Source organism: Eretmochelys imbricata, chromosome 8 (genome assembly GCF_965152235.1).
Source record: "Eretmochelys imbricata isolate rEreImb1 chromosome 8, rEreImb1.hap1, whole genome shotgun sequence".
NCBI classification, from domain to species: domain Eukaryota; kingdom Metazoa; phylum Chordata; order Testudines; family Cheloniidae; genus Eretmochelys; species Eretmochelys imbricata.
In genome coordinates, this window is record NC_135579.1 from 93,080,370 (window position 1) to 93,105,249 (window position 24,880).

At 42.3% G+C, this 24,880-nt stretch overlaps 1 protein-coding gene across 9 annotated transcripts in view; it reads right to left on the minus strand.

The window, feature by feature from the left end:
• Nucleotides 1-24,880, minus strand: part of FGGY (FGGY carbohydrate kinase domain containing) — a 261,928-nt gene that overhangs the window by 152,164 nt on the left and 84,884 nt on the right. For 7 of the 9 annotated variants that reach the window (XM_077823939.1, XM_077823938.1, XM_077823934.1 and 4 more), the window contains 3 exons: nucleotides 23,244-23,455; nucleotides 20,555-20,666; nucleotides 17,362-17,513 (listed from right to left, as the gene is read on the minus strand). In XM_077823939.1, the coding sequence (XP_077680065.1) occupies nucleotides 17,362-17,513; nucleotides 20,555-20,666; nucleotides 23,244-23,444 (465 nt within the window). In that variant the 5' untranslated portion in view covers nucleotides 23,445-23,455. Of the gene's footprint in view, nucleotides 1-17,361; nucleotides 17,514-20,554; nucleotides 20,667-23,243; nucleotides 23,456-23,561; nucleotides 23,641-24,880 lie in introns of those variants that run through there. The other 2 variants (XM_077823940.1, XM_077823941.1) reach the window with 2 other exon arrangements.

Here is a 24,880-nt window from a genome sequence, read left to right on the forward strand (position 1 = left end):
TTCAAAATGACAGTGTGAAGCCTTCACCTGCTAAAATTAACGGCAATTTCCACTTTGGAGCTCCACTATATCAGTCTCCTTTTAAGTTCAAAATGCAAGAAGAAAATAAAATAAATCAAGTGCAATAACCAAGGCAAGTTCTAGCAGGAGTGTGGTCCCTGCTCACCCAGGACTGTAGCATGGCATTGCCAAATTACTAAAGACCTCTCCACCAGGATCGATAGTCTACAGAGAGCCCCAAACGGTAGTCTGTGGAGCACTAGTGGACCACAGATCACTTGCTGGTGATCTGCAGAGAGGCTGCTGTTCTCTGTGTTACCAGCTTCTAAATTTAAGAAGATGACTTCTAAAATTAACAAAATATTTTCTCAATATTACTTTTCCATGTAAGCAATCATTGTACTTGCCATCAAGATGTCAAACGATAAAGAATGGGAGAGGATGTGGTCTGGACAATTGTGAGTGGGAAGGGATTTTCCCAAGAGTTGTTCTCTATTAAGATGTGGTATATTACTATGAAAAAAGTGCAAGAATCACTGGCCTACAATACATAATGGCCCTGACAAGCGGCCACTTATCAATCTATCAAATTCTAAGTAACACAGTAACAAAACCATTACCAGGTTTCAGAGTAGCAGCCTTGTTAGTCTGTATCTGCAAAAAGAAAAGGAGTACTTGTGGCACCTTAGAGATCAACAAATTTAATTTGAGCATAAGCTTTCGTGAGCTACATCCGATGAAGTGAGCTGTAGCTCACGAACGCTTATGCTCAAATAAAATTTGTTAGTCTCTAAGGTGCCACAAGTCCTCCTTTTCTTTTTGCAAAACCATTACCATAACTTACTGCTGCCAAACCTAAGTGTTCAAAAATCATGAGTTAGGCCTTCAAAAATCGTGAGTTGGCTTTAAACAACAAAATCCCACAAGTTTTTTTTTAAAAAATTAAATTGTGGGTCTTTTTGTTTGCTTCTTTCTTTTTGAGCCTTTTTGTCTAAAAACAGGAGGACTTGAAAATTACTTTTTTTTTTAAATGATAGCTGAGATTCTCATGTAATTACATGACTCCAGGAACTGGGACTGTATGTAAAACATTAATTATTAGGAGACTCACAATAAAATCATGAGAGCGGTAGAAAGTGATAATGCTGAAGAAATAGTCATATGCAGGTAGACTTAGAGGCTTAGGGTGCTGCAGGTTGACCAGAGGTGCTTTGACAGAGCTTCATGGAGATGTTTCAATAACCGTACCTTCACTATGCTTAACTTTTAGGAGTCCCATGCACCTTCAAAAATGTAGTAAAGCATAAGTACCAATAGTAATAAATATAATTACCATTTTATTATTTGTATTACAGTAGCTTCCAGCTTCCCCAAACAGGATCGGGACCCAACTGTACTAGGCATGTACAAATATAGTAAAAGATAGTCCCTGTTCCAGAGAGCTTATACTCTAAATAAATATAAAAAGTACTTCCAATTTAACTAACTGTGTGTTCAGCACAGCATAGTACTATAAACTTTTGACTCTGTTTGTTATGTGATTGCAAATTTTAAGTCCCAAAAAGTTATTGGGTGGAGTCTGTAAGGCCAATAGTTTAGGAAAATGTCATTTCAGAAACTAAGATGTAGCCAGGTAAACAATGAAAACAAGACCATCATTTTGGTTCTGGATCATCCAAAGAATCCATCTCCATGTTCTCGGAGGTTTCAACTCTTTAGAGGTCACAGAAAGTACTGTACTCCTATTGAGGCCTGAAAACAAAAGCTTCAATCACTGCCTTTACTTATAAAAAGCACTAGTGTTGGATGCCTATTTCAGACCACTTTCCACCCAGACATGTATGGCTGCTAGTCATTAACTGTGCATTTGCCTCCACGGGTAGAATTTGGCCCTTTATATTTTAATTCAAAAGGCTAGTCAGCCTGGCTGTTTTGACAATATAAACCCTGAGCTACTGGTAAAAGTAGGATTTCTATCTGGTAATCTTGGGTTTATGAAAACAGACACCAGGCTAGGATTAATCATGTAACTTGAACAAACCCAGCTATTCAGCAAAGATAGTCAGTGAACCATGATTTCATTATTTCATGAATCTCCAAAAAGTTACAAGTTAGCAACCCTCTGGTATGGTGTTTCATGAGTGTCCAAATGATTCATCCTTTGTCATGTTGATGCTATATCATTACTAGCTAGCACAGACAAAAATCAAATCATGCCCCGATGCATTTTTTAAATGAGTATAAACATCTCCATATTCTCTACACTTGTTGAAATTCACTATTTGATTTTCACTCCCAGTCAAGGAATCCACCACCACATTAAAAGCAGCATGGAAAAGTCCCAAGCACATTCTCAATGCCATATTCATATCCTGCGACTCATCCTCCAAACTCACGTTTAAAGAAAATAAATTCAGTCTCTGTGTTTTCCTGGGGCCTCTCTAAAGTCTCCTCCACTCATTTTACCTTTCTTCATGCCCAAACCATAAACTACAGTTAATCCTCTTTCTGAGACTGTCACCGAGGAGCCTATAGACACCATTCCTGAAACAGCTTGCGGGGACACATTTGAACAATATGAAGTTATCTCCTCCCTTGAGTGTTTACCTTGCCGCCTCTGAAGCATTCTTAACACTCTGTGCGAAGCAGAGTGAGAGAGAGATTGGGAAAACAGATCAAACCTAGCTCTTTGGTACAGCAATAACGCACTGCCACTGTGTCTACACACCAGCTTCCATCTTTGAAACAAGAGTCCCATGTCTCTTTCTTTAAAAAAAAGTTTTTCAAATGGAAAATGATGGACTGATACCCATGGCAATAAAGACTAGAGTCTACTATTTATCCACAGAACAAATGCAGTAGTCAAAGCTTCCTCACACTGCCTTGCCAGCGTGCTTCAGCCTTGACTTGGAGGGTTTGCTTGTCAAGGTGTGTGGATAGTTCTGAATTGAGTTAATTTGTCCCTGGTGAATGTTTGCTTTTTAATGCTGACGAGTATGTTATGTTTAAGTATTAAGTGAACATCAGGGGACCTAGAGCTCTTGCACAGGGGCATCGTTTTTACTATTACTTAAGCATAAAATCAATAAAATAGGCTACCAAATACTGGATGGCACTGACTCTGAGCCATTACCAATATGGCTAGCATTTGAAACAGTGATCTAATGGTGAAAGGCTTTATATCTCATATCCCATTACCACCCACCTGTGTCATTAGAACTCCAATGGCCCCGGGACTGATTAGAGGTGGGCCAGAAGCAAAAATCCCAGGTTCAAACCAGGATATCGATCTAAATTCCTTGGCAGCCCACCATCTCTCAAAGTGAGCTGTATCAAAGGTCCAATAACGCTTCCTCAGCTCTCATCCCCTAATGCCCCTACTCTACTTGTGCTACATTGATGACATCTTCATCATATGGACCCATGGAAAAGAAGCCCTTGAGGAATTCCACCATGATTTCAACAATTTTCATCCCACCATCAACCTCAGCCTGGACCAGTCCACACAAGAGATCCACTTCTTGGACACTACAGTGCAAATAAGTGATGGTCACATAAACATCACCCTATACCGGAAACCTACTGACCGCTATTCCTACCTATATGCCTCCAGCTTTCATCCAGACCCCACCACACGATCCATTGTCTACAGCCAAGCTCTACGATACAACCGCATTTGCTCCAACCCCTCAGACAGAGACAAACACCGACAAGATCTCTATCAAGCATTCTTACAACTGCAATACCCACCTACGGAAGTGAAGAAACAGATTGACAGAGCCAGAAGAGTACCCAGAAGTCACTTACTACAGGACAGGCCCAACAAAGAAAATAACAGAACTCCACTAGCCGTCACCTTCAGCCCCCAACTAAAATCTCTCCAATGCATCATCAAGGATCTACAACCTATCCTGAAGAAGGACGACCCATCACTCTCACAGATCTTGAGAGACAGGCCAGTCCTCGCTTACAGACAGCCCCCAAACCTGAAGCAAATACTCACAAGCAACCACACACCACACAGCAGAACCACTAACCCAGGAACCTATCCTTGCAACAAAGCCCAATGCCAACTGTGTCCACATATCTATTCAGGGGACACCATCATAGGGCTTAATCACATCAGCCACACTATCAGAGGCTCGTTCACCTGCACATTTACCAATGTGATATATGCCATCATGTGCCAGCAATGCCCCTCTGCCATGTATATTGGTCAAACTCTCTCTACTTAAAAGAATAAATGGACACAAATCAGAAGTCAAGAATTATAACATTCAAAAACCAGTCGGAGAACACTTCAATCTCTCTGGTCACGCGATTACACACCTAAAAGTTGCAATTCTTCAACAAAAAACTTCAAAAACAGACTCCAATGAGAGACTGCTGAATTGGAATTTATTTGCAAACTGGATACTATTAATTTAGGCTTGAATAAAGACTGGGAGTGGATGGGTCATTACACAAAGTAAAACTATTTCCCCATATTTATTCCCGCCTCCACCCCCCACTGTTCCTCAGACATTCTTGCCCACCTTGATTATCACCACAAAAGGTTCCCCCCACCCCCCGCTTCCTGCTGGTAATAGCTCACCTTAAGTGATCACTCTCTTTACAGTGCGTATGGTAACACCCATTGTTTCCTGTTCTCTATGTATATAAATCTCCCCACTGTATTTTCCACTGAATGCATCCGATGAAGTGAGCTGTAGCTCACGAACGCTTATGCTCAAATAAAATTTGTTCGTCTAAGGTGCCACAAGTCCTCCTTTTCTTTTTGTGGATACAGACTAACAAGGCTGCTACTCTGAAAGGTTTTAATGGTTCACTGCTGTGCGTTCCCTTCTCCATTTAGCTAGTTATTGCAAGCCAAGGGTGAACAGAGGGAATAATAGGTCAAAAAGGAAGAACTGAACAGTAACATATAGTGAGCTCCTTGGGCAATCAGCCAGAAAAAGTAAAAGAAGAATGATTCAACCATCAGCCTTTGGTCATTAATTGCAAAGGAATTATACCCTGGCAGTTTGCTCTATGAGGTGATTCTTGTTAAAGGGAAGATCTTCTTTGCCTGTATTCCCCATACAATAAATGAGGTGTGAAAGAGACAACTTAGACTAGATGCGTTTCATTTGGACATAATTACAAAAGAAACACCTACTCCCAATCCACCCCTACTCTGAACCAGAATGTGCTACAACACTACTGATTAAATGGGGTGAATATTTTTTAGAAATAATCGAAATGAAATGTTATTAATCTAACGAAAAACATAACAACCGTCCTTTTGGTTTTTGGCACAATCCACAGCAAAATATTCCATCCAGAAATTAATAAATATGGAATTTTCTTCTGCTACCTCTGAAAAGAATAAATTTATAACACAAAAATTCTGGAGCCGGGCAAACACTGCAAACAAATTTCACTCCAACTTTTACATTAATTTGTTTTGTTCACTTCCACAAACATTTATTCTGTTGAGTTTTGCTGACATAAATATTTGCAGCAAGCGAAATTCAAAGTTGCAAACATAAGTATTCATAGAAACCAAATTTTAAATTTGCATGCATGCATATCCATCCCAGAAGAACTTGTACACTCATCCAATCAGGGAACAGAAACAATACCATGCAATTTAGCTGACCAAGCACAACTAACCGACACAGCTTGAATAGTAAAACCTCACAGAGTAGTAAAAAAGAAAAGGAGTACTTGTGGCACCTTAGAGACTAACCAATTTATTTGAGCATAAGCTTTCGTGAGCTACAGCTCACTTCATAGGATGCATACTGTGGAAAGTATAGAAGATCTTTTTATACACACAAAGCATGAAAAAATGGGTGTTTACCACTATAAAAGGTTTTCTCTCCCCCCACCCCACTCTTCTGTTGGTAATAGTTTATCTAAAGTGATCACTCTCCTTACAATGTGTATGATAATCAAGGTGGGCCATTTCCAGCACAAATCCAGGGTTTAACAAGAACATCTGGGGGGGGGGGGGTAGGAAAAAACAAGGGGAAATAGGTTACCTTGCATAATGACTTAGCCACTCCCAGTCTCTATTCAAGCCTAAGTTAATTGTATCCAATTTGCAAATGAATTCCAATTCAACAGTCTCTCGCTGGAGTCTGGTTTTGAAGTTTTTTTGTTGTAATATCGCAACTTTCATGTCTGTAATCGCGTGACCGGAGAGATTGAAGTGTTCTCTGACTGGTTTATGAATATTATAATTCTTGACATCTGATTTGTGTCCATTTATTCTTTTACGTAGAGACTGTCCAGTTTGACCAATGTACATGGCAGAGGGGCATTGCTGGCACATGACGGCATACATCACATTGGTGGATGTGCAGGTGAACGAGCCTCTGATAGTGTGGCTGATGTTATTAGGCCCTGTGATGGTGTCCCCTGAATAGCTATGTGAGCACAGGTGCCAACGGACTTTGTTGCAAGGATAGGTTCCTGGGTTAGTGGTTCTGTTGTGTGGTATGTGGTTGCTGGTGAGTATTTACTTCAGGTTGGGGGGCTGTCTGTAGGCAAGGACTGGCCTGTCTCCCAAGATTTGTGAGAGTGTTGGATCATCCTTCAGGATAGGTTGTAGATCATTAGTAATGCATTGGAGGGGTTTTAGTTGGGGGCTGAAGGTGACTGCTAGTGGAGTTCTGTTATTTTCTTTGTTAGGCCTGTCCTGTAGTAGGTGACTTCTGGGAACTCTTCTGGCTCTATCAATCTGTTTCTTCACTTCTGCAGGTGGGTATTGTAGTTGTAAGAATGCTTGATAGAGATCTTGTCGGTGTTTGTCTCTGTCTGAGGGGTTGGAGCAAATGCGGTTGTATCGTAGAGCTTGGCTGTAGACAATGGATCATGTGGTGTGGCCAGGGTGAAAGCTGGAGGCATGTAGGTAGGAATAGCGGTCAGTAGGTTTCCGGTATAGGGTGGTGTTTATGTGACCATCGTTTATTAGCACTGTAGTGTCCAGGAAGTGGATCTCTTGTGTGGACTGGTCCAGGCTGAGGTTGATGGTGGGATGAAAATTGTTGAAATCATGGTGGAATTCCTCAAGGGCTTCTTTTCCATGGGTCCAGATGATGAAGATGTCATCAATATAGCGCAAGTAGAGTAGGGGCGTTAGGGGACGAGAGCTGAGGTAGCATTGTTCTAAGTCAGCCATAAAAATGTTGCCATACTGTGGGGCCATGCGGGTACCCATAGCAGTGCCGCTGATTTGAAGGTATACATTGTCCCCAAATGTAAAATAGTTATGGGTAAGGACAAGGTCACAAAGTTCAGCCACCAGGTTAGCTGTGACATTATCGGGGATAGTGTTCTTGACAGTTTGTAGTCCATCTTTGTGTGGAATGTTGGTGTAGAGGCTTCTACATCCATAGTGGCCAGGATGGTGTTTTCAGGAAGATCACCGATGGAGTGTAGTTTCCTCAGGAAGTCAGCGGTGTCTCGAAGGTAGCTGGGAGTGCTGGTAGCATAGGGCCTGAGGAGGGAGTCTACATAGCCAGACAATCCTACTGTCAGGGTGCCAATGCCTGAGATGATGGGGCGCCCAGGATTTCCAGGTTTATGGATCTTGGGTAGTAGATAGAATATCCCAGGTTGGGGTTCCAGGGGTGTGTCTGTGCGGATTTGATCTTGTGCTTTTTCAGGGAGTTTCTTGAGCAAATGCTGTAGTTTCTTTTGGTAACTCTCAGTGGGATCAGAGGGTAATGGCTTGTAGAAAGCGGTGTTGGAGAGGTGCCGAGCAGCCTCTTGTTCATATTCCGACCATTCATGATGACAACAGCACCTCCTTTGTCAGCCTTTTTGATTATTATGTCAGAGTTGTTTCTGAGGCTGTGGATGGCGTTGTGTTCTGCACGGCTGAGGTTATGGGGCAAGTGATGCTGCTTTTCCACAATTTTAGCCCGTGCACGTTGGTGGAAGCACTCTATGTAGAAGTCCAATCTGCTGTCTCGACCTTCAGGAGGAGTCCACCTAGAATCCTTCTTTTTGTAGTGTTGGTAGGGAGGTCTCTGTGGATTAGTATGTTGTTCAGAGGTGTGTTGGAAATATTCCTTGAGTCGGAGACGTCAAAAATAGGATTCTAGGTCACCACAGAACTGTATCATGTTCGTGGGGGTGGAGGGGCAGAAGGAGAGGTTGTTTGTGACCACTGCAGAGTTAAATAATGCAAGAACATTTGTCAAATACTTTTGAATAACGAGTAAATCTGAGGAAAGAGTCTGTTTTCAGACTGTCTGTAAGAAGAAGAAGAGGCTGATTTTAACCTTTAATGTGAATTAGGAATATAATCCAGGAATATTTATAGTACTTCCAATGAGATTTACATTTAGCGTTATCTCACTGACCTAATCAGAAGTTGTTTTGTCTTGTTTATCCATCATCTAAAAAAGCATTCTTGTATATTTCTGAAAGAAAATTACTCCTCTTTCTTCCCATTACTGTCTCATCCCTAATGCTCACAGCAAGCAAATTTCAAAGTCAAATGTGCAATTATTTATGGAAACCACATTTTAAAAATCACATGACAACCCTAGAGACTGAACTCTTGTTTACAACAGAACAGGTGCTGCATAGGCAAGAGACAAGTGAAGTGTCCCACAATCCCCTACAAATTTGTTTACACCATGTTCTACCAAGGCCACTCTATGGGTTTGGAGTAGTTCAGTCTGATTGCCCATTCATTCCGTGGCCAGGCAGCTGAGACTCAAACAAAGGTTTCATTTCATCCCTTATGTGGTCTTGGTTTTGTGACATGGACACCTGCTTGCTGGGAACTTGGTCAAGACCCCCCACAAATAATTCCACACAGACTACCAGCCATCAGATGGTGAAGTCATTCAGTTGCTACTAAAATAGACTGCATTTGAACCTGCGATCTAGAAGTGAGAGGTCCTATATTGCATTACCAGACTCACCCAGAGCCTCAGTGATTCAACTTTTTGTTAATTCTTTTTCTTGTTTTCCCCTTTTTCTTTGTTCCAAGTGAAAGCATGGACTACAGTAGGAGGGAGAGCATGGGCTATGAAGAACTCTGAATATGAGAATGGAAGTTTGAGAGGAAAACAAAACCCACAAAATAAAAGAAAGCAAAAGAAGAGAGAGTAAAAAGGAGATGAACCAATTACGATTTGGAAGGACGAATACAAGATAACCCTAGAAACAGCAACCCTAAACGTAATAGCAAACCAGCAAGAAGTAAGAATCATCAACTACTTCCCAAACTATGAAGTCATCTCATTCGTCTGGGTGAATGAGGTCATCTTCCACTTCTCCTCTTCTGAGTCAGAGACTGGATGTAGAAAAGTTCCATTAGATCATCTTATCCCACCCCCCACCACCAACCAATGCAGGATAAATTTGCTAAGGTATATTCTTGAGTGGTGCTTTTTCTTGTTTAGTTTTAAATTACTCAAGGGATGGGACTTCCGCCCCTTCCTTTGGGAGATATCATAACCACCTGAAAGCTAGTGATATGACTCAAAATTACTTGCTTTGAACTCTTCCTATCCAGGGACGTTATTTTTTTTTAATTCTACAATTAGGAGGGTGCAGGCCAAGCAACAATAAAGAAGTTTGCCACAGATTCCTCTGGAGTCTGCAGACAGGATCTGCTTGTATGGTTTCCTAAGGTAGCAGATGGTCAGATTAACATAACAGAAAGGAAAAGGTGAATAATTTGGATTCTTTTATAATATACACAAGGAATCTGCAGTTCATATGCAGTAAGAAGATGATGGCCCACAACATCAAGCTTTTAATCCAACTCTACTCAAACAGTATCTCATGTAAACCAATCTCCTAATTTATCATCTAAACAAAATAACTATGCTGACAATTGTGTCCAACTAATTATTCTTTCTGGTACTGGCAAATATTTCTCGCCCAGTGGTAGAGCAAAAGCTTTGGAATGCAGAGGGTCATGTGTTATATCAGAGCCGAATTAGCATCTCCACATGGAACTAGGGAAAAATCAATCTTGAATGTCAATCAATTCAGCGAATCTTTTGTAGTTCTTCCAATACTTCATATTTTTGAGCAGCGGATATACAGTACCTTTCTCTATATCTTCTTAGAGCTTCCTTTTATACTGCCATAATATACAAGATGTACTTTGCCATTGAGTTTATGCTCCACTGATTCATTCTTGAGCCAAAGGAGGTCTGACAGAATTGTAAATGGCATAAGAGGTCTGATAAAATGGAAAAATAGTATAGGAGGACAGAATACTATACTGGCTTTAGAGCCCTAATCCTGAACAGACAACTCTTTGGGAAATACATACTATTATAAAGACATCACCTCTTGCACTGCTAAGTACCAGTGCTTTTGCAGCCTCAGAAAATGTTCCAGTTAAAGCCAAGATTGGTATGTACCCAGAGGATGGTGGTATAGCATTCCAGTACACTACCAAACATCACAGACTTGTACAGGCATGGAAGATGTACATGCTAGGACCAGTGAGTTAGTGTTTTGCTACAGGAATCAGTATTTAGGGCACAGACATTAACAAATGTAACAAAAGAAATGTTGATCTGAACCCGTGATATAACAAAGCAGCCTTCCAAGGTATTCATTGTCTTAGTGCTCTTGAGAGAAAACTTTTGATATATTAACCTTCTTTTTGGAGTTAAAGGATGAATACAAAATAATTTCACTGATTCACCGCACCTTTTAAATACTCTTGCTGTCCTGGATACGAATGGGACAGCCTGCATCTCAACCACAGAAAAGTTTGCTTTCCTTTGATGTGTTCGGTATTCCCATTCCCAAGCATTCAAAAATCACGAGTCAGGCTCACACAATCATGAGAATGGTTATAAAAATCATGAGGTTTGGTTTTTGTTGTTTTTTTTTATTATTATTTTTTGTTTTTAAAGAAAAATAACTTTTGGCTTCTTTTTATTCGTCTTCAGGAGCTGGAGTGTTTAGGTGTCAGGATTTCAAGATTTTACTCCACAACCATAACGGCTAGAAACTTACTTTATTTTTAAAAATGAAAGATGACATTCCCATGAATCACAAATTCAGGATTTGGCACTTTATGAAAAGCAATAACTATTGGGAGAGTTGGCAACGCTGTTAATGTTCCTAAATACTATCTTAATAGCATGTGAGGGGTGGGGTGGGGCCCATGGGACAACATTAATAGAAAAAACAAAATATATGCCATTGCAGTATTTTTCAAAGACAACTATTTATACCTAGGCCAGCCAGAATAGATCATTTCCCTTAATCTCACTTAAACCACAAAATAGAATATGTTTTACTTTTTGATTCTGGAGAGTTGTCCAAGTCTGACCCTATTCCAGGACAAAAAGAAATTAGGGGTGACATGGGAATGCGCTGGCATCAGTAACAGAAAACACAACCAAAATGCAACCTGCAATGGAGCATGAGCTACAGAAATTAGAAGTCGTAAAGAAAATGTTTCCTTATGCTGAAAGTGCAGCCAATGGAAACTTTTCACCAATGACTAACCTTATGGATCGCCAGTATGTGTTCTGTGCAATGCTATGCCAATATTGCAAGAAAAATTTCTGCAGTGCAACAAGAGATTTGGTGCAAAGAGTAGCAAATCCTTGTCCCACTCACGTGGATGTGAACTTTGCCATTCACACAATGGGAATAGAGATTTGGTCCCTGTATTAGGCTCATATTATACTTGACCTGTTCCAGGATATAAGGTGTCCCTCGAATGCAGCACCCAAGTAAACGCCAGGCAGATTTGCGGACCCTCTGCTCTGAGGAGCACAGGGACTGCTCCTTCCCATCCTTCTGGGGATGCACAACATGCACCACAAAGGGCAGAGATGGACAAGGAGAAGGAGGCAGGCACATCTCTGCCTCCTTATGCACTTCCCAGTGGCCACCACGTGGGGGAATAATTAGCAGCATCTCATAAAGAGATGCAGCAACATGTGAGCAGCATTTGAATGTCCTGCCATTCAAGTAGGCATTCATTCTGCAGAATCCCCAGGGCTGCATGGCTTCACATGGCCCTTATTATTAGGTGGACTGAATGGAACTTCCCAGCCCTTTGTGAACAATGAACAGAGTTCCACCTTACAAAGATATCCATCTTCTAATACATCAGCTGAAGGAGCCCTGCAGTTGTAAAGAACTTCAGAGATTTGTTCATCTTGCCACCACATGAAGAGAAAGTCCTGTGTTACCGCACTCCAGTGAAGATCATCCACAAGATTTTAGCATTTAATTTTTTCAATAGGGGTCTGACAAAGTCATGTGCTAATTATATTCTGTTCCTTCATTGTTAGTGACTGGGTTGTGACCCAGATGATGTTACACAGAGACAGCATCATCTGCACTGATGTACAGCACCTTGTTTATCCAGCAAATATTCTGAAGACATACACTTGCTGAGAGAAGGCACTGAGGGAGGACAAAGAATGAGCAGCTAAGCACAGGCCATAAACAGCAGCTGTCACAAGGAAACCCAAAGTGGAGAATAAGCCCAGAGAAGGAACAGCAGCGGCCTGAAGTAGAGATGTTTTTTGGTGCTTGAATCAAGAGGACAGTTGATATATTTTATCATTTTAAAGTAAAAAAAATCCCTATAAATCCCATTTTACAGAACTAGCCCAAGAACATAGGCTGGACTGCAGGAAAGACTTAGAAAAAAGTAAGTACAGTATTGTGCTTTCATGTTACTCTTGTCTTTATTTAGTTCCCTCTTCCCACTCCTATTTTCTCTCTCTCTCTAACAACAACTTAATTCCATTATTTCAAAAGCATCTGAGATAACCAGAGCTGGAGATGGGACACTAAATGGAGTGGGCTGGTCTTCCTTTTCTCTCAGTGCTTGGCTGACTGGTCCTCACTCACATGGTCAGGGTCTGATTGCCATATGTGGGGTTGGGAAGGAATATTCCTCTAGGTCAGATTGGCAGTGACCTTGGAGGTTTTTTGCCTGCCTCTACAGAGTGGGACACTGGTTTCTTGCCAGGATCATCTGGGTATAGCTCACTTAATCAATTCCCTGCCATTGCACAGCCCTCGGGCACTGGTGTGCCTTGGTCCCTCTTGTTCTCCACTAGTGGCACACAGTAATTTTGTCTCCTAAGGGCTGTAATACTTTGGTCTACTTCTGGCTGTTGGGTTTAGTGTGCAGGGGGCTGGGTGGTGCTGGTGGCCTGTGATATACAGAAGGTCAGACTAAATAATCTGGTAGTCTCTTCTGGCCTTAAACTCTATGACTGTGACTCACTTCTTTATTCATTCTCTCTAACAACAACTTCATTCTCACCTCTCTGTTATTGATCCTTTCTATGACATCTCCCCCCGCCGCCACCACATTGCTCTTGTCCACAGTAGCTCCTGCCTGGTCCCATTTCACCTGTAGGGCTGCTCCTCCTTGCTGCCCTTCGTAATGGTGCTCCAGGAGGATTCAGGCTTTCGGAGTGGGGAGGGGGAATTTCTCTACTTTTTGGAAGTGACTGTTCCTCTTCCTCAGGGATCTTGGAGGACTCCTCCATGGCAGGGCAGTGCTGAGTGGCTCCTTTCTTCCTGCGGCAATCTTCTACTAACAGCTCCTTTGTTCACCAGCTGCTGGGCCAGGGTGCCCATCTCTTCCTCCACCACTCTTCCTGAAGACTCAGATGCCAGCTGCTTCTCTGAGATTCTCACTGCTCCTCCCTCTGGCCTTCTCCTCTGAGGGTCCAGCAGGGTGTGCTGCTTCTCCTTGCAGCTTCCTCTGCCAGCAACTGTTAAATTCAAGGACCCTCCTCTCTGCTCTTTCAGTGAGCTCTGCCAGTCTGCTATTCCCCTGAGCACTTTCTAGCAACAGCCTATTGTGCGGCTGCTGGAGGTACTGTCTGTCTTTTTTAATTGCATGGCGGCTCCATTTGGGTTACATATACCAAGTGTCAGGGTGTATGTAGCAGGGCAGCTGCCCCACTCTAGTAGGCAGGGGTTAAAAGCAGCCCTGGAGAGGGCTGTGGTTGGGAAAAGCAGTGAGAGCAGTTGAGTGAGTAGCTGACCTCAGCTGTGGCCAGCTCAATCAGAGCACAGTTGGTCCTGATAAGAGGGCTGTGGGCCAGGAGCTGAAGGAGTCTCACTCTAGTCCTGGAGTAGGAAGGGCTAGCTGCCTGAGAGCAAGGTAACTGAAGCAGAACAGTACTGGGGAAGGGCAAGAGGAGCTGGGGAGCTCCAGCCTGGTAAAACCCCAGGCTGCAGGCCTCGTGGAAGGCCTACAAAGCTACTGGGGCTACAGAGGTGCAACCTGGGAATAGGCAGAGGCAGCTGGACCTAACCCCTTGCCAATGATGAGTGGTCATTACAGACTGCAGTTTGCCCCAGTGAGCGGGGGCTAGATGATGACTGGCAGTAGCCACTGACGCAAGATGGGCTTAGAGGGTTGGGGGTTCCCCTGGGGAGGGGAGACCCAGAGTGTGAGGGTACTTCTGGGGCAGAACCCAGAGGTAAAGGGGCACTGGGGTCCAGGAAGGACATGGGGCCTGAGGCAGGCAAGACACAGGTCAGCAGAGGGCACTCTGGAGCTGGAGTTGAGCTAGGTCCCAAGACGACCAGCAGGAGGCACCGCACCAGTCAGTCGTCACTTTGCTGCAGTGTAGCACACACAGCTAAACACCTAGTATGTGCCTGGAGGGGAGGAGTATCCAGAGTCCATAGAGACAGATCATGGGTCCCTGCCAGGATTGGTAGGAATCTTAAAGTGCTGAGAAATGGCTACACAACAGGGGAACAGACAGTCAAGATAATTTTAAGGCAATCAACGCAGCTACTTAACAGGCCTATGCCTGAAGCTGCTCTTGAGGCAGAATCATTTACCGGAGCAAGTGGTAACTTGTAAGGAAAGATTATTTCAGACTTCATGGAAGAAAAATAAGCAGCAATGGGGATTTAAAGAAGAAAAATAAACTACTTACAGCTGCAAGATACTTTAAAGAAATCTTGTTAGTAGTGTATTTGGTGCCAGTTAGTACTCATGAAAGTTGGAGACTAAAGGCACTGATCACAGCCATGCACACAAAGGGGGGCAGACACTGTGTAAACTTCCTCACACAGTTCTGCCAATACATCTCACTCCTACAGTGCCACACCCAGAACAATCCCTTCTGGTCCTCTTCTTAGCAAGGCTTAGGGCCATCTTTTTAAAAAGAGACTCTAATTTCGTGCTCATAAAGTTCCCGGCTAGGCTACTGACCTTCTGTGTGTCCTGTGTGAATTACTTACAGCACAGTTGTACTCTGAAAAGTGTTGCTAAAAAAATGCACGCTGGGGATTCCAAGGCAGGCTGGCCCTCATACGATATTTTCTGAGTTCGGAAGAAAACAAATGCTTTTTCCGAACTGCTAGTCTTGCAGACTCACCCTAGGATCTGAAAGCCAAGCTTTGTTCTTTTTGGCTTGTGCATCAGTCCCAGTAAAAAACAAAAGCAAAACAAACAAAAAAAACCCTGCAATCAGAACGTAATTCTGTTCATGATGCATAAGCTCCATTAGAATCTAACTCTGCCATACCTGTGTCCGTTCTGCAGTGCTAACTGAAGTAAAAAAAGAAACCCTTATCTTTAATCAGAAAAGTCGATATGACTTTGAAACATGCAGAGAGAAGGTTAAGTCAAGTCCAATAGAGTCAGAAAACTACCTGTAAAATCTGCATTTTACTTTCTTTGTGCCACACTTTACTCATCTATAAAATATTAATTCTTACCTCACTCTGAAGAATATTGTGAGGCTCAATTGATGTTTGTAAAGCACTTGAAGATATTTCAATCAATGGCACCATATACGGTTATGTGCAAATTATTATTATTCTAGTTTAGTGGACACTGATTTTGCAAAGTTAGGATATAATTCAATCCAATGCAACAGACCTGCACAAAGGCTGTACCGCACTCTTATAAGGACTACAGTGGGTCTTCAGTGGTGCAGAGGATTGCTACTGGCCAACTGAACAGGGGTGAATTTCACTTTTACTGAGGGCTAGAATGAGCCTTTGTTTTTAGCCCCAAACATGCAGCAGTATGTAGCTGTACCACTGCAAACAGCCCTGTGACAGAATTGTGATTCAGTTACAATTTCTTCCATGCTCCCACATTGTGTGTATGCGTGCACACATATGTGTATGTGTTAATTTGCATCACCCTTTTACTACATGCAAAATAGTCCTCAGCGGCTGGTGTGCTGGGCTGCTTCAAGACTTTCCTAAAGAATAATGCAAATATCAAACTATAAAATGACCAGCTATATGTTACTCATGGCTCAGAAATGGGAAGTATTTAATAGGTGGATATTCATGTTTCACCTCAGCATCCACAAACATTAATTATCTTCTATTAACATTAATCTGTCAGTATCTGCTTCTGCCAGTTAGCTCCCTTGACCTTCCCCAGTCTGCACCTTGTTACTATATGATGTTTCATGTTTTTAAAGAGAAGAAACATCAGCTGTTCGAAGCTGACAGAACATAATTTACATTTGGCCTTCATTAAGACTACAGTAAGCATCATTGAGACCAAATGTAAAAAGCCAGATTGGTGAAGGTTATGAAAAATTCAGGTGGCAAGCATTTTTTCTTTTATCTGACAGTTATTATTAAGAAGCCATATGTCAACCTACAACACATAAAATTTAAGCATAAGAGACAGCATTAGAATTCTGCATTATGAATAGAGTGTCTTCCTCCTACAGATGGGCTACTTACTACAGATGGGACTGAACTGGTTAGGTGCTTTTTTGGAGGCCTGAAAGTGTGTTAAGGATTTTGACTGAGTTCTGTACTCGTGACCAAAGCCGTCTTGAATCATTTCACTCCTGAAATGATTTCATTTCACATCCTTGTGGCTAGGCAGTTCCATTTTGAGACAATGCTGATTGCAGATCCCTCTCAGAAATATCACAGACACCACCTGAGAGTAAATACAACCATGGCATCTGGAGTAGGCAGGGTACCCAAGTAATTAAAGCCTCATCTATTTCCAATCCCTATTAATCCGTAAACCAACTACATACGCCTGTCTTCCTTTTACAAAATGGATAGCCAAAACATCTTACCCCAAAACAGCATAACAGAGCCATATGACAGGTTCTAAACTGAAAATATCGAATTACCTCACACAAACAAAAATTTAGAAGCAGTCCATGAAAAAAGGGAAGCTCTTAAGGTGGGATTTTCAAAAGCACTCGAAGTTTGCCTCCCTCAGTTCCCACCACACTCAATGATGAAACACTCATTGCCTTCAGCAGGAGCAGTGTTCGGCCAACACTGAGTGGTGTTGTTTTTTTTAAATCTCATTCTTAAAATGTTAACAGTGTCAAAGACTTCAACCATCAGCCAGAAATCTGTCACAATCTAAAACATACTCACTTCTTTCATCCACAGCAATTTAGGTGGTTGCATTTCTACAGACATCACTCCCCCAACATAGCTCAAAACACTGTGTTGAGTTCCATTGATTCTGTCCACTTGACTGGCTGCACGATGGTCCATCCACAGAATGATGTTTCTTTTACATTCTCCTTACCAAAAATAAAAACAAAGACAGACAAATATTTTCGTCTTGGTTAAATCCTTCCTTAATATTATACGTTCCCAGGTGCCAAGCCACTTGGCAATGTCACTTAAGAGCACAGAATTTGAGTACCGCTCTCTGAAATAATACCAGGTGATATTCATTTAGGATGAATTCTTGGCTCCACTGAAGCCAATTTTCAGACATGCTGAGAAACCACAACCCAAATTGAAGTAAATGGGAGCAACAGGTGCTCAGGACCTCTGGAAAATCAGCCTGTAATAATAGGACCTTTCACCCCAAGAACCAAAATCACATGACAAAGTGTATTATTTTATTTATTTACATATAAAAATATACAAAGATGCCTACATTCCCTAACATTATTAAAATCCCAGCAACACTAAAGTAGTCATTTCACAAGAACTCATGTTTAGAATTCAAAATGACCCTGACAAATTAGAGAATTGGTCTGAAAGCAACAAGATGAAATTCAATAAAGACACAAGTGCAAAGTACTTCACTTAGGAAGGGAAACTCAAATGCATAACTACAAAATGGTGAATAGCAGGCAGGTATTCGTATTGCTGAAAAGGATCTGGGAGGTATAGTGGATCACAAATGAAATATGAGTCAACAACATGATGCAGCCGCGAAAAAGGCTAATCGCATTCTGGGTTTTATTAGTAGGAGTGTCATATGTGAGCCACGGGGGATAACTGTCCCACTGTACTCTGCACAGGTCAGTCCTCAGATGGAGTACTCGGTCTCATTCTGGATGCCACATGTTAGGAAAGTTGTGGACAAATCAGAGAGAGTCCAGAAAAGAGAAAAAACATGATAAAAGGTTTAGAAAACCTGACCTATGAGGAAAGGTTACAAAAACTGAGCATGTTAGTCTTGAGAAAAGAAAAGCTGATAGTAGTCTTCAAATCTGTCGAGAGAGGTTATAAAGAGGACTGTGATAATTGTTCTCCATATCCATTGAAGGTAGGACAAGTAGTACTGAGCTTAATCTGCAGCATGGGAGATTTAGGTTAGATGTTAAGAAAATCTTTCTAACTATAAGGATAGTTAAGGATTGCAATAGGCTTCCAACTGAGATTGCAGAATCCCAGTTGTTAGAGATTTATAAGAACAGGTTAGACAAACACTTGTCAGGGATGGTTCAAGTATACTCTTTCCTGCCTCAGTGCTGGGGGCTGGGCTAGATGACCTCTCAAGATCCCTTCCAGCCCTACATTTCTATGATTCTATAACTCAGCTAGACACTGACAAAGACTCTTTCCCAATGCTTCATTATTGGGAGAAGGCTACTCAAAAAAAATATGAGAGATAATTTGCTGAAATGCATTCACTTTGGAGATGGATAGTAACACCCGTGGCAAGACTACAAACACTTTAGAACAAGAAGTGAAGAATACCTTATCTAAATCAACCTACTGAGGGCACGTTAGATGAGCAAAAGGTAATAATCCAACACTCCCAGCTTCTATCAGTTGCTGATACCATTATACGTTCAGGTGCGTGGCCACTGATCTGTACTTGATCCCCAAAGTGTAGTCTAAGGAGAGCCACAAATATGATGCACATTAATATTCCTGACATAAATTCAAATGAACGTTAAAACTGTGAGACTGGCTGAAAAATGCCCTGGAGCCCCACAGGCAGGTACGAACATTAGAGAATTCCATGAATTATATACTTTTTATTTGAGGACAAAATTGTGTGCAGTCACAAAACCTATTTTGCTTTTGCCCCCGCTCCTGGAAACTCAAAGTGAATAACAAGTGGGAATCAAATTTGAGTTAGGGATGGCCAAAAAAGAGCTGAGATACAGGCTGGAACAGCCACAAATGATCTGGGACACACGCACAACTAGGCTAAAATTTAGCAGCAGAGATTTTAGGGCAAAGGAGCTATTTTGACAAAGGTAAAAGGGGTGACTAATAGGTCTTAGAGTAGAAAGGGACTATTGTGGCTGTGACTATACTTATTGATTGATGTACATATCAAATCTTAATTAAGAATTCACGAACTACCTTCATTACCCAGATCAGCTTGTGCTGATTCTTCTGAAACAATTTATTCAGAAATGAGTGGAAAATTAAAATTCTAAAAAGGAGGGTGCTGACCGTTAGCTGTGGTGGCACAGGGGCTCAACATACTACTTCGCTAATCTAACAGGCACTTTACTCCTAAAACGTTTGACATTGAATTAGCCAGAAATAGTATCTCCGCCTCACAAGTGCGGAAGATGCCCAGGCAAAGCCTTCTGCTTCCTACACCACCGTGGCGGGCCCCAACAGTAACTCCTAACCTAAACAGCTAAAATGTGCTAGTACCACATACTCGGTTCTCCTTGAAAGCCATCATTTACGTGTATTTAAAAATCAGTGGTTAGTTCAGTTGCAGGGGGGAGGGGAGGGGAACTTGTTTAGAACAAAGAAGTTGTTTAGAACCTAGCTTTCTCTTAGGAATAAATCGTATATCAGAGGAGAGCTGTGTGAATGCTATATCAGGATGCCTGATATTGATCCAAACCCTAAGGGTATGTTTAAACAGCAACTAGACTCCCGTGGCTGGCCCGTGCTAGCCAACTTGGGCTCGGGCTTCGGGGCTGTTTCATTGCTCTGTAGGCTTCTGGGCTGGCTCCTGAGCTCTAGGGGACGCTGCAGCGAGGGAAGGAACCGGAGCCCTGGCACTAGCCAGAGCCAAGAAGTCTACACTGCAATGAAAGAGCCCCGCAGCCCGAACCCTGTGAGCCCAAGTCAGCTGGCACAGGCCAGCTGTGAGTTTTTCTTTGCTGTCTAGGCATACCCAAAGTGGTTCTGATCTCAGTTTGTATCTGGCATTACAACTGAAATTATTACAGTCTAGAGAGAACTAATGTTCTTAAGAGATCTGTGTAACTCAAGGGGCTTCTCATGTAGATCCACGTCTACAGGATTCGGCCCTTAAACAGGACATTATGGCAAAATCCTGGCTCCACTAAAGGCAGTAGCAAAACACCTATGCCAAACTTGGTTTCTGTGATGGGGGTCTTACCTTCATAATTAACTGCCAAGGGCTGAAACTGCTTATCCACAACAACAAGTGAACACGTAGCATCAAAACCGAGCCCTCGAATCCAGGCAACATCTACTCCTTGGATGATTTTCTGTGAACATACACAAGAAGTTCTTAGATACAAAGATGCCCAGATGCACGCACATGCTAATGCTTTACAGACAAGAGGTTATAAACTGGAATTATAAACAATGATGAGTCAAGCTCAAAAGCTTCTGAGATTCAGTTTGCTTAAGCACCTAAAAATCTGGATGCTAACCCAAAATGTATACAAATTATGCAAGCCTCTTTGGTCTGAAAAACTGGGACTCAGTCTCATGAAAACCTCTCTTGCAGGCTCTCAGTCCAGGTTCTTACAGTCCTGATTGGAAGCAGGACGCACAGGGATGCACAAAAAGGGAAAACAGTGGGAAACACATTATGTTAATTTTATCTTCTTTCTGAAAGGTTTGGGTTGCACTGGGTGTGCGGCTCAGGCACAGGGTTGGGGGTTAGTATTTCATCTAAACTAGGGCCTCTGGAAGCTCTGATTCTCTGCACCACTTCTGGGTCAAAACATGTCAGGGAGTTTTTGTTTTTAACCTCACTTAGCATCTTATCGCAATTAAATATCCTAGCAGAAGGCTGCCTGTAAAATTGGTCTTAAGTGTATACTAGGACTAATATCACTGCTCTGCACATCGCCTTCGCAAGGCTACCCAGCAGAGATAGGCCTCAGTTAAAACCCTGGAACTTACTGATCCCAGACCTTACGGAAGCTCTGAACTTTGTGGCTTGCTTGTGGTATTGCAAAGAGAGAGAGGAAAAAAAGGTACCCACAAGGACTAAATTGCAAGTGAGGTTGCTAAGCCTCCTAGGAGGTAATTATGGGTATGTCTACATAGAAATTAAACACCTTCGGCTGGCCCAGCTCAGCTGACTTGGGCTCACAAGGCTTGGGCTGTGAAGCTGTAAGACTGCTGTGTGGACACTGGGGCTCAGGCTCTGGGACGACGCAAGCGGGGGGATCTCAGACCCCAGGCTCTAAGCCTAGCCTGAACATCCACACAGCAATTTTACAAGCCCACAGCCCTAGCCCGGGTCAGCTGACCTGGATCAGCTGTGGGTGTTGAAATGCTGTGTAGACATACCCAAAGTGATACATGGCTACTGCTTGGTGACAATAACCCCCGTTCCCCGCCCCCCACTGTTTAGTTAGCACTGTATTGAGAAATATTTTCTTCAGAGCTGTTTGGTAGTAAGGAATCACACCCACTCCCCTTTAAATGGGAACTGCAAGGTCTTTAGTACTACGAGAAGATATTTTAGGGGTAAAAGGATGCCCGAGGGCAACAGCAAAGCAATTTATAAAGACAGAGAAAATTAAACAGGCAGAGTAAAAGGGCTGCTTTGCTTATCCAGCTAGTCACTCTTCCCTCTCCCCCTCCATCTTATTCATATCAGGGCACTTGCTGCAGAGCCAGGCTCATTAATGTTTGAAAAGGCTGATCAATAACAAGAGAATGGTGAACTGTCCATCTGCAAATTACCAGGCATCTTATGAATATTTAAAGAGCCAACCTCGGAACACAGAGCAGCCTAAGATTGTGGCATTTTTAAGAAGGACAAAAGTGCCTTTTTACATTCACTGCCAATCAAGGTCACCGTACACTTTTACTAAGGGGATGTATAAATTAAGATTCCTGCCCAATACAAGAGATACAAGAGAAGAGAGGGAGAGGTGATCCCTTATATATTCAGCATAGCAGGGTTTATTCAGTTTCACAATATGTAAACCAATGACCCGTATGCCAGTATTTTTGTCCCTGTATTTCTTCACATTTGTATTATAGTCGTGCCCAGAGCCCTCAGTCAGGATCAGGAGCTCACTGCACTAAGCACCTTCCCTGCCCAAAAGAGCTTACAGTGTCTCACCTCTCCCTCAACAGCTGAATAATGAGCCCCCTTTTTGGCCCCAGTGCAGTCCAGTTGCTCACCATCAAGTCAGTTGTACATGCCAGTAGGTTTTGAGCATCCTTGACTCCCAAAAGGGAGGATGGTCTTGTGTATAAGGGAGAGACAAGGTGGGGTGAGGTAATATCTTTTATTGGACCAGCTTCTGTTGGTGAAAGACACAAGCTTTCAAGCTCCACAGGACCTGAAGAAGGGCTCTGTGAAGCCTGGAAGTTTGTCTTTCACCAACAGAGTCCGATAAAAGATCTTACCACGTCAACCTTGTCTCTCTCATATCCTGGGACCAACACGGTTACAACAACACTGCAAACAATTGTGGATAAGGCTCAGACCAATGAATCAGGAAACCTGGGACCGAATCCTATGCTCACTGAAGTCAGTGATGAAGCTCCCACTGATCTTAATACCCTGGCTTCTATTTCCAGTTGTTTCACGGATTCAATTGTGACCTTGGACAAGTCACGCGACCTCTCTGGTCCTCCAGTTCCCCACCTATAAAATGAGGATAGTGTCTGAGAAGCTACCATCATCTGTATCTAGAAAGTACTTTGGTGCAAAAAAAAAAATTTATGATCAATCAACTGTACTGTATAGCAGAGCATGCACAACGGAATGGGAGGTGGAAGGCACTGACTGCTAGCCTGAGTCCCATTATAGGAGTTAAGTACTACCTGAAGCATACATTCCTTCCATTTTTTTAGTCCCCTACATATACCTTTGTGACTGTGCAACAAGCAGCCCAGATGTCATCCGAGGATTGCTCATAGTGGTCTGGTTTGGGTTCCCAAATTTGGATTGACTGATCCGCATGTGCCACTATTGTCCCAAATTGGTCTACCAAAGCCGCACGAACACTTGCTGTTCCAACATCAATCCCAACATAGTAATTTACTGGATCCTGCTTCTCACTCTGCATTTTAAATAAGCCTGTAAAAGCACAACAAGTAAAAAGAAATCTGGTTTGAAACACATTAGCATTTTACCGATAAATAATTATGGTGATGATGTTGATAGTAATGACGAAAAGTTGTACCACATAAAACAAAGTGCAGATCCTATGTAGCCATTTTGACTGTTTGGTAGCAGAGCAGAACAATTTTTGCAAGTCTTCACTATAATTTTTAAATTAATTGCTTCTTCAGTCCTCCTACGGCTTGTGTTCTTTTTCTGCAAACATTCCTGTACTTGAGCTTTAGTGACATAAATGTTTCTGGAAAGCAAACATCAAATTTGCAAACAAGATTATGCATGATAGAAACGTGACCATTCATCCAATCAGGTGAGCATTTATATCTCAGTCAAGCTGAGAGAATTGCAAATTATAGTTGAAACTAATGGTTTGAAGGTTCAGATAAGCACCTAAAAGTCCAGCTGCCTTTATGAATAATAAATCACACCAGAGAAACCTGCACAATTAGACTAAAACTTTCATTTTGCAGAAATCAAAAACTACTAGTCAATCATAGTCTCTGGGCACATGTGAAGTCACTATAAAATACCAAAGAATTACACACACATCCCAAAAAGAAAATCAGCTCAAAAAACTCTCTCCAGATGTCAAACAAAACAGTTCACACAAGTTACCAGCCATATTTTAACAATCATGATTTTGTTGTTTGTTCATTTTTTTACATTTTCCCCACAACGACATGTCTTGCCTGCGATTCCAGCTCATATTCATCCAGTTCCACCCCCTTTTACAAATGCCTCACCATTATTTATTAATTTTGATTATTAGACTGATAAAAAACGCTCCTACTCAACAGCTCCAGTTACCCTGCTGTCACTTAAGTGGGGGGCAGGGATAGCTCAGTGGTTTAAGCATTGGCCTGCTAAACCCAGGGTTGTGAGTTCAATCCTTGAGGGGGCCATTTAGGGATCTGGGGCAAAAATTGGGGATTGGTCCTGCTTTGAAAAGGGGATTGGACTAGATGACCTCCTGAGGTCCCTTCCAACCCTGATATTCTAGGATTCTAAGTACACCGCCAGTTTTATAAACATAGACAGACAGACCCCTTTAAAACAATCCAGCCAAAAAGCACCAGCTCAATCCACCCGATCCTTCACCATTATACCCCTACTCTCCCCAAATGCCCACAGAAACAGATCAACCTTGCAATGTACCCAGAAAGTCAATGTGTGGGGAAAGCAACCTTAAAAAGTCATGGTTCCCTCCTGGAGGTCACTCTACCAGAAGCTTCATCTCTTGCCACATCAAGAGGATTCCAGTTTGACCACCTCTGCTAACTCAGATGGGGCAGTATGGCACAAAGAGAGAAGCAACCTGCAGGTCCCAGGCATTTAGGGCTATATCAGTTAAAATCAACATCTTAAAATCTATCCAGAAGCAAA